General features: G+C 41.1%; 1 protein-coding gene across 2 annotated transcripts in view; it reads right to left on the bottom strand.

Annotated features, from left to right (window-relative positions):
• Positions 1 to 1,864: 1,864 nt before the first annotated feature.
• The window catches only part of TFB1M (transcription factor B1, mitochondrial), a 213,471-nt gene continuing 204,575 nt past the window's right edge, over positions 1,865 to 10,760 (bottom strand). For both annotated transcript variants that reach the window (XM_073672427.1, XM_073672429.1), the window contains exons 7-8: positions 8,201 to 8,328; positions 1,865 to 4,043 (exon numbers count right to left, since the gene is read on the bottom strand). In XM_073672427.1, coding sequence (XP_073528528.1) covers positions 3,800 to 4,043; positions 8,201 to 8,328 — 372 coding nt within the window. In that variant the 3' untranslated portion in view covers positions 1,865 to 3,799. The remainder of the gene's footprint in view (positions 4,044 to 8,200; positions 8,329 to 10,760) is intronic.

Genomic DNA, 10,760 nt, shown 5'->3' with positions numbered 1-10,760 from the left:
ACTCTTTGGTTTAAGGGCATAAGAATTAAAAGTTTGAAAACTGCGAACTTTTCACCAAATTTCCGATATTTTCACAAATAACTGCAAGTCAAATCAAACAAATTTTACCACTATTATGAAGTACAATACATCACGAAAAAACATTCTCAGAATTAATTGGATCTGTTGAAGCGTTCCAGAGTTATTACCCCATAAAGTGACACTGGTCAGAATTGTAAAACTTGGCCTGGTCATGAAGGTCAAAACAGGCTTGGGGCTTAAAGGGGTTGCTGTAGGCCTCTTGGTAGCCTTGAAGTGACCGCGGACAAGGCCGCGCGTTGATATCCATGATCTGGGCCAGCAAGATCCCCACACACAGACTCTACCTTGATAACCGTATCTTTACTTGTATACATTTTTAACACAGCAGAACACAAATGACAACCGTAAATGTTCACAGCAATAATGTGTACTTATAAGCTGACCCTCACTGTCCCTACTCACACGTTACCAGTCCTTTACTCCAGAAGGATGTGTCCCCCGTCGCAGGCCTGTCTGTCTTTGCAGGAAGGCGTCCCAGGCGAAGAAAACAGGAACAGCAGACTTCGCTGAAAGGAAGGAAGGGATACTTTGGCCTCTCGCCAGAGGTCCCGCTTACAGTCTCTCTGGTCCGGGTAGTAGCTCTTGTGGATTCCCTTATGTGGTTCACACTCCAGTAGCGGGGAGTGTAACAGCTGAATCCTTCAGCAGTGCGGAAGCTGGGGAAAACTCTGAGGATAAGGTGTCAGATAACAGAAACCACGTTGAGAGTATCCTCTACGGCACACACGAGGACCTGCACACTGTCCTGGTTCCTTTCACAGACCACCTCAGACTCTTCGCGCGCTTTGCTTTTTTTTTCACTTTGCTCACGTGACTCTCCAGGGAGGGACCCAGGAGACTCAGTCTTTTTCTCTGTCATCACATCCTGCGCAGGTGCAACCTCTGGCCACAAGGTGGCAACACCATCCTGCATTATCATTTCTGTCACAGGCTCTATCTCAATTATCACAGAACAGCCAGAGCCTGCCAGCTCACTACAGCCTCCTGGACAAATTTTCTTTTTGTCTTTTCATTCATTTTTGAGGGATGTCCAGTTCTATGTAATGTCACTATTATTCCAAATTTAATCCACTTCTTGATGACAGTCTTCAGTATTCCATCAAATGCTTTGGAAAAATTATTCTCCTGACTGATAACTTTCAACAAAGAGATCCCTTTGCTGTGTTGTAATCTGTTTACAGACATGGCTTTTGCTGTAACATAAAGCTAAGAAAATATCAGGAAAATCCTACAAGAACAGACAAACTTCTTATCAAGTTAATTAGAATCCCTTTAAATGATGTTAGCTGTACACGGACTACTATTTAACATGAGTTTAAGGCTGTGTGCCCACTATGCATTTTTTAAGCGTTTTTGATGCGGAATTTCCGCAGCGTAAATGTTTGCAAAACTCTTGGTAATCTGGGCCCCATGATCCCCAATGAAAATCTGCATGTTCTGTGCCCATGCTGCGGAAAAATCCGCAGCATGTTCATTATTTGTGCATTTCTGCATGCAGTTTTGAGGTCCCAATGCATTTGAAAAACTCAAGTCAAATGCGCATGTAAAAACGCGTCAAAAACGCGTGTAAAATCCGCAAGCGTTTTTGATTGCCAAGAACATGCAGAAACGCTGCAGAAATTTTCTGCTTCATTTCTGTATCGTGGGCACATAGCCTTAGTGCCCACGATGCAGAAATGAAGCAGAACTTTTCCTGAGCATTTCTGCATCTCCTTTGCAGAAAAACGCATGCGTTTTTGCATGCGTATTTGCCATGCGTTTTTCCAATGCATTGTATAGGCAAATACGCATGCAGAAACGCACAAGAATTGGTCATGTCCGTATTTTTTCTGCGCGTAAAATCCGCGCAGAGAAAATCCTGACCATGCGCACAGAACTTGCAGAATGTCATGGGATAAGGTAAGCAATGAATTTCTGGAGCTTTTCCGCGCTACAAATCTGCACCAAAAACACATCGTGGGCACACAGCCTTAGGCTGGGGTCATACGAGCATACATTCAGATCGGATCGATTATGGTAATGACAATCTAATCAAACTCTGATTCGAGTTAAAGTGTCAGCTTAGTGTGATCCGATTCTCTCGAATGAGAGAGTTGTATCACAGGTGTGCAGAAGATGGAGAACAAAATTTATCCCATGTTTTCCATTGTGTGAATTCGCAGAAATGTGACTGCACTCAGATGTCATCCGAGTGCAGTCCGATGTTTTCCACCAACCCATAGACTTGAATAGGTAAGTGCGATCCAACTTGCAGCATGCTGCAATTTTTTTCTCCTGCCAAATCAGCATGAGAAAAAAACATTAATCAACAATGCCCCATAAAATAACATTGGTCCGAGTGCTATCCGATAAAATATCAGATAGCACTCATCTGATGTATACGCTCGTGTCAGCCAGCCCTAAAGTTGATTGGCTAATTCTGAACAAAACCAAATCCCCAATTATAAGAAGGTGTTAAAATTCTGCAACTAAATTATTTTAGTTTTTTTAAATTTTCCCCTCAAAATGATTTCACTTTGTTTCTTAATAGATTTGTTCAGATTATGGGTGACATTAAAGGTGGAAGAAGTTCTGAAATGATTCTTCTTGGTATAATTTTTTACATGCCAAAAATTTGGTATTTTAACAGGGGTGTGAAGATTTTTTATATAGACTGTAAATACATGGTTGCAATTATGAAGGGCCAGGCCAGCAGTCGTGTTACCTTTAAAGCATAGTTGACAGCTTGCTAATTACTGTGGTTCTAACAGCTGGGAACCCGGCTGACACCAAGAACCGTGATCTGAAGTGGCCCCTTAAAATCAGCGACTAACAAAGTAGCACTCTGTAACGCTCAGTATGCGAACATGAAATATATAAGAAATCTTAGCGCATAAATTGGCCTATTCATGGTAGCCAAGATAAGGCGTTTCTCGTTATACCAGGACCCTGCCAATGTGAACTCCTCTCTAAGAGACAAACGTCTGCTTGTGTGTGGGAAAGCAAGATCCTGCTGCAATTAAAACCGCCTGTGGCCTAGAGGCGGAGTGCTCAGTCAAAGCCTAGACATATAAACAGAAAAACACACACCTGTTTCTTGTTTTGGATGTGCCAGTCATTTTTTTCTGTTTAAAATCAGCGATTGGCATAAGTGCCCTATTCATTTTATATGGGACTGCCAGCCTTAGTCAAGCATTTCTCCATACTCTGAATTGGTGTGCGTACCAGTGGTTACTCAACTACCAGCAAGTTATTACCTATCCACCGTATGGACATTCACATTAATTCACTGTCAGAAATCTGTCAATAATACATGAAGTGTAAATCATTACAGTTTACTTTTTAGTTTAAGAGGGTTTTCCAAAATGTATTATTTTTTGCGTTTATAACCTCAGGAAGCCTTATAGGTTAAAAAAAACCATAGACAACAAAGTAAGTTTTAGCTGAAAAGTCAAGTATAAATGTTTTTTTTATCATTGGGTATTACATAGATAATAACACTGTACACTGCAGATACATATAGTAATGTTCTTATTTTGACAAAAAGATTCAAATTTCCTGCAGATTTTTAACATTTTCCTGGTAATTGGGTAAATCAATTATGGCTACTCATACTTTAACAGTACATTTATAATAAATGTGACTGTACTCATGCAGTCACCATGTATAAAGTTACTGCAAGGGCCTATTCTTGCTGTATTGTATGAGTAGCATAGATATGATGATGATTCTATTACAATCATAGTACGTCATTTTGTTCAGTTCTATAGATATCTTGACTCTTTATTTTTTTCAGACGAAGTTCCTCTCTAAAGTTATAGGCGAATAAATCTGGATCCCGATCACACAGTTCTCTATAGGCATTACATAATCCTTGGAAATGCTTCATTGACAGTTCAGAAGGTCGCATTGTTGGTTCTACACCAGCTAACGTCAGAATTTGCTCTGTAAGTTCTGTGCGTTGTTCTTCTGGGAATAACAATCTACAAAAGAAGAATTTATAGAAAAATCTTATTATGTGTATATGTAAACCAAACTTACTGGTGAAGCAGTCTAATTTATTTATTTATTATTATTATTAAAAAACAATTCTAATTAGTTGAGCATAAGTAAATAAAGGGGATTTGTCAGCAGGTTTTTGCTGCCTCATCTGAAAGCAGCTTGATGTAGGAAAAGAGACTCTGAAACAACATATCACTTAGGTTACTGGGTGCAGCAGTGCGACACGAGTCCTTAGGGTATGTGCCCATGATGCAGGGCCGCTGTGACCCTGATGCTGCTAAACAGCCACGCGGCTTCCGCCACATGTCCGTCTCCGCGGGTGATCCGCAGGTGCACAGAGACGCATAGTGGACATGGGACTTCTAGAAATCCCATACACTATGCTGTAACATCGGGAAGCTGCATAAAAAGGCAACGTCAAACCCGCAGCATTTCCTGATCGTGGGCACATACCCTTAGATGTAACATGAAGTAGAGCTGAGCTGCCCTTGCCCACACCAGGCGTAGTCTATTGACAGTAAGCAGCTTATCACACAAGGTGGCATAGTCGGACCAGGAGACATGCCCCAGCTAGCCACATGATAATGTCCTAGCGATAAAACCTTCATTGTAAGTAAATAACACACAGCTTCATAAGTGACACATCATTGAATTCAGTGTTTTAATTTCTACCCTCATGCTGTCCTCAGATTACATTGCAGAAAACCTGCAAGTATTAAACTAGCAATACAAAAAAACAACAACTCCTAGGCATGTTTGTTAGGTCAGTAACACGATGTATTAATTTGCATAAGTGAAATAAATGTTCATTTCTAAACTTCACCAAATTTTTCTTTAATTGAATAAATAGATGATAAAATATGTTTAATTACAAACATATTAGAAACAATAGGGACACTTCTGCATATTTTTTTTTAAATTGTTACCTAATTTTTTAGCATTTATTAACCATATAAATTTAAAGTTTTCTATCATTGCAGTTTCTTCTTCTAATTAGCGGCTTTGTAAATTCTGCTACAAATTCTTTGGAGCCGTCTTCTTTCAAAGTTAGGTTAAATTTCCGCAACTGTATAATAGCTGTTTTTTCTCAATCGTATTACAGCTGCAAGTGTTAGCTCGAACGTGGATCATTTAACAATATCCTGTATGCCAGGGAAACTGTTAGATCAGTACCTGCTGTCATAATACGGATGAGAAAATATGGATGCTATATAGTCGTGTGACTTATCTCCAAGGGGCGTAATGACCACGGTCACAGCGGTCGCCTCCGCGACAGGGCCCGTGAGGGTGAGGGGCCCACCGATGCCAGCCTCTACTTCATGCTACTGGGTGGGGGCTAGTGCTTTTTACTGCCATTTGGCGATACCTCCACCGCTATTTTGGACATCTGATCCAGTGGATGCACAAGGCACTTTATTAATAACACCACCGGTATCCGGCAAAGTAGCATGCACAAGGCACTTTATCAATAATGCCATCACAATCTGCATAAGCTAAATTCTCATTAGGTTATACACCTAACATCTTAGAAATGTATATGGTATGTGGCTCTTGATGATGAGCCGATTTTCAGGAGAAACGCGTCGAGCAATACATACCTGCACCTGTCTTTGAGTTTAGCACGTTTTTCATGGTGCGTAGTTCTAGTAACTATTACACCTTTACTCTATTTCTATCTTCAGCATACTAGGTGTAATGTACCAAAGCTATTATATGCAATCATTATGGACTGTCATATTGTGGATCATGTTTTACGCCTATAACAAAATAGACTCATATATTGTGTTACACCTTGATTATGCCTCGACTATATCCTTATGATATCCTGTTATAAATTAGATTATATCTTGTATTTAACCCTCTTAGTCATACCCGTTTTTTGTGGTCCGCTTATGAGTACTAACTACATGCACAGAAACAGTGTGCTGTAAGTTGTAGGACTATTGTCTAATATTGACTATATAAAAGTTAAGATTACTAAGAGTGTTTTCAGGATATCATATAGACTTTCTTGTATATAATTTTCTACCACAACTGTACGCTGCAGGTATAGTGGTGTGTTGGTCGTGGTGTCCATAATCAGCTGTTGGCTACTTCTCTTCTACCCCTTACCTCTGTGTGGAATTCCCATCACGTTCTATCTGATCAGGGCCTAACAAGGTCTTTTGTGGAGAGCCATCTAGGAGCGGGGGTGCCATTTGCATTCAAGAGCGTGCCAACCTCCCCTGACAGATAGGGGTAGACCTTTGGCCAGTGTAGGGTATCTGCCACCCCTCCTCCACCTGTATAATCCAGTTTGGGATTAATACTGGCTATTGTTCTGCTATTTTAGGGATTTTTTTCTTTGACATCTTTAATTGATACTAATACGTTTTATGTGTATTATCTGTGAGTCCAGCCCCTAATTCAGCTGAATGTGAGTACTTGGACGCACATCCAGCTGCAGTGTATTGCAGCGCACAAACTCATTGGGCTGCAATACATGCTGCCGGCCAATCAGAGGCCAGCAGCTGACGTAGGCATGAATGGGACTGGGGGCGCATGGCAGTGACCTCATGCGCTCCCATCGCATGGATGGTGAAGTCAGCTGCCGGCTACAGAAGACAGGCTGGCACGGTGGGGGAGAGCAGGGAAGGGGAGTAGGAGCATTGTTTTTGTTTTTCTATGCATTGAACAACAGCGGCGTGGGCAGTATGGGGAACATATACCAGGATGGAGGACATATACCAGGATGTATGCAACATCAATACTCATCAAGGGAACGTAGCCTTAAACCCAACAGTATGTAAATGTCACCATTTACAACTAGCTCTGGATTAAAAAAAGATTAGAAATTTTAAGCAGTTCGAAAATTCATTTTCTCCTCCTAATACCATTTTTTTCTGACTATAAGACACACCTTTTTCCTCCAAAATTTTGGAGGAAAGTGCGGGGTGCATCTAATAGTCCGGATATACGGTCCATCTGTGGATGGTGGAATTTGGGGGGAGTGGCAGCAGCGGAGGAGTGGGTCACGGGAGACAGGAGCCACATGCTGCAGCATACACTGTGCCCGCTGTTAAGGAAAATTAATATTCAGTGCTCCACACTCCATGGCGGTGGGGAGCAGTGAATATTAATTTTCTTTAATAGCGCACACAGTGTCAGGCGCCTGCAACTGCTCGGCGATCATGTGTGCCCGCTATTAAAGAGAATGAATATTCCTGCTCCCCATGCCATGGGAGTGAAGAGCAGTGAATATTCATTATCTTTAATAGCGGCACACGTGATCGCCCAGCAGCTGTAGGAAGCCAGCGGCTTCCACTGTGTGCGCTATTAAGTAGAATGAATATTCAGTGCTCCACATGCCCATGGGCGTGAGAAGCTGTGAATGTTAATTTTCTTTAACAGCGGACTATGGGCGTGGGGAGCAGTGAATATTCTGGCAGCTGACTTCAGTGTGTGAGGGTCCATGGCAATGATGTCATGTGCTGCTCACACGCTGAGATCAGCAGCTGGCATCAGAACAGGATGTGGCGCTGGAGCACAGGGAAGGTGAGTAGAATCCTTTATTTTTGCAGTGTGATGGGGGTGCCATGCACACCAGGATGGGGATAAAAGCCATGTATAACAGGAAGGGGGGCAATATATATACCAGGATGGAGGATATTAGTACAGAATTGGGGGACATTACCCCTGTAACGTGTGGCACGGTGGCTCAGTGGTTAGCACTGCAGCCTTGTAGCGCTGGGTCCCTGGGTTCAAATCCCACCAAGGACAACATCTGCAAGGAGTTTGTATGCTCTCCCCGTGTTTGCGTGGGTTTCCTCCGGTTTCCTCCAACACTCCAAAGACACACTGATAGGGAATGTAGATTTTGAGCCCCAAAGGGGACAGTGCCATTAATGTCTGTAAATTGTCTGAATTGTAAAGTACTGTGGAATATGTTGGTGCTATATAAATAAAAAGATTATTATTATAACAGTGTGAGCAGCAGACCCCCTCCCCCATAACAGTGAATCATGACCACATTTTTTGCTTCAATTTTTTTTCCATTTTCATCCTCTAAAATGTAGGTGCGTATATTCTCTATACCTGAATTTTACAAACATAGTTTAGCATTCTATTTATGACACTATAACAAATATATTTCACTTACGAGATTCCTCTGTAGCAGTGTTTCCTTCTGAGCTGGAAGACATTTCGAACCATTTTTTCTATGAGTTTAAAAGGCTGATCAATTTTTGGCTGTATTAATGGCGTGAAATGCACAACACCAACATCTACCTGTAATATAAAAGAAATGCTATGGAAAAAATGTGTGGACTGACAACAGAAACATAATAATTACAAGGTACTTCTAGGACGGTTGTAATGGCATATGATCTAAGTTAACATTGCTCCTCTTTACTGTGCAAAAAAACAGTCAAACCTGTCTCACAAATCCTTTTCAATTGCTTTTGTTCTGGCCATCTATATTTCCCGGCAGCTATCTTTGAAACAAAACCTGTGCCAAATATACGGCGAATATATGGCTGTAATGTCATTATTCATACTGACTTACTGACTAAAGTAATAAAATAGTCTAACAAAACAGATTGTTCTAGGTATGTACTGTACCCACTGTCTCTCCATTAGTAGCTATGCTCAAAACTCTATACACTACCCATATAAAAGAGGACACAAAAATATATAGATTTCATAGTATATAGTGAAAGTCGGCTTTGTTACACTCGAACCAGCTGATGCAGCATTCTTAGGAGTCAGTGAAGCAATCAATCAGAAGTCTTCAGAGGTGCTCAGCAGAAAAACAGTCATCCCATAAATACTTTAGTAAGAAGATTGGAACTGCTGCACTCACTGGGTAAAATAATTCTTTATTATAGCATATGCAAGATATTTAGTTAGAACAGCACATAGCCAGCCTATGGGCTGTTTCATGTCCATCATGTTGCGTCTACAGGTCTTGCATCAAGCTTTGAGGAAGTGTCTTTATGGATGTTGTCTGGGAAATATTAATGTCCGGAAAATGCTCTTCCATATTTGCCTGACATACATATTCACTCCCCTCCCTTATTCCCCTTTTGCTCAGCACAAAAGCCCCAATTAACACACGCCTGAGAAATAGCTTACACAAACAAATGCCAGCCAAGGAGTGTTATAACTTTTTTAGGAAGCAAGCTCTTGTCCCTGTAACATGCAGGGGGGGGTAATTACTGGCAGGATTGCACTAATTTGCTTGTAACTGGGAAAGTTGCTTTCCCAAGCTTAACAAAGAAATCTCCAGACAATCCGACTATGAAACAAAATATGAAATATTGTAAGTTCCATGCGTCTGACAATAATGGGACCCATATTTCTAGTGACAAACACAGCCGAGGAATGCATACATAGTTTTTCATTGTTGCAAGCCAAATCAGAGAGCTGTAGCGCAAAAACACCAGAATAGCAGACTGCAGTAATGCGATGTGTGGTCTCTAACTGAGGATAAAATCATAAGGGAAAAAATGGCATTGTTTGCAAGCTTCTGAGATCAACAAGCGATGAGTTATCACACAAGTTAGCGTTTTTAATAAAAATGTACAGGCTGGAGACCGGCCCACATGATGTCACCACAGGGGGCGTGTGGCCAGATCTCCCCTTAGGTATAAGAGAACTCATGGACATTACAGACTCACTCATTGCCAGGGGGTATAAGGATTATAAGCAACTGGTCGGGTTCGATAACGCTCAAATCAACTGGGGAGCCCTTCCTCAACCTATGCTGATTCGTACCTGCGAACTGTATAGTGTAAGTTGTCTTCTTTTATCCTGTTTATTTTATGTAACTGCTTATGTATTTTAATGTCTCCTTTGTAATATCCTTGTGTATATATTTTTCCTAAACACTGCTTCCCTTTTGGATTAAATATAAAATTTAATTTCTGTTTCATTTGTCCCGTAATCGTTACCTCCCCCGAAGCCATACACGCTACCAAAACGCAGGCGTCCGGCCACGCCTGTATTATATTTCAAACTCGGCCAGTGCTGGCAGAGAATAATAATAATTGGGCTATCGTGAAGCTGACAGTGACGGTACGGAGGATGTAAACACGGATTCCAGGCTTTGGAACCCAGAGGTGTGACGCCATACTCTCACTGGTTGTGTGCCGATATCCAGGTAGCGAGTAGTCTGGATCGCGTGCTCGCGATTACGGACTAAATACTGACAGTGTGAAGGCACGGTGAGATATCACGTGATCTCCCCGGTGTCGTCGCTGTGTTGGACAGATGTGAAAGAAAATATAAATATACTTCCTTTCACATTCTTATAAAGATATATTATTTAAGGATATACTGTCGTCCATACAAGATATAAAGATATACAATAAAAAATATATATTTTACCGAATGAGTACAGCAGTTTAAATCTTCTTACTGAAGAACAAAAAAATATGTTTTAGGGCCTGAACTTTATGATACAATCAAATCTTGTGCGAAAATGAACTTTGCTTTTATTATTTTATAAAAATAAATAGCGCTAAATATATTCACATGTATAAATCAGAGGGTGTCAAAGGGAAGCTATGCTCAGAAAATGACTAGTGTTGAGCGAGTATGTTCTGTTCCGAGTATGCTCGGGCGAGCTCCGAGTATTTACAGCTGCTCGGTGATATGTTTGAATCGCTCCCGTGTGAATGATTTGCAACTGTTTGACAGTTTTACTACATGTGAGGAAT

This window comes from Phyllobates terribilis, unplaced genomic scaffold (assembly GCF_046119375.1).
Source record: "Phyllobates terribilis strain yellow unplaced genomic scaffold, ASM4611937v1 Scaffold_3__8_contigs__length_932513732, whole genome shotgun sequence".
Taxonomy (NCBI): domain Eukaryota; kingdom Metazoa; phylum Chordata; class Amphibia; order Anura; family Dendrobatidae; genus Phyllobates; species Phyllobates terribilis.
This window is presented reverse-complemented; position numbering and strand designations above follow the sequence as displayed.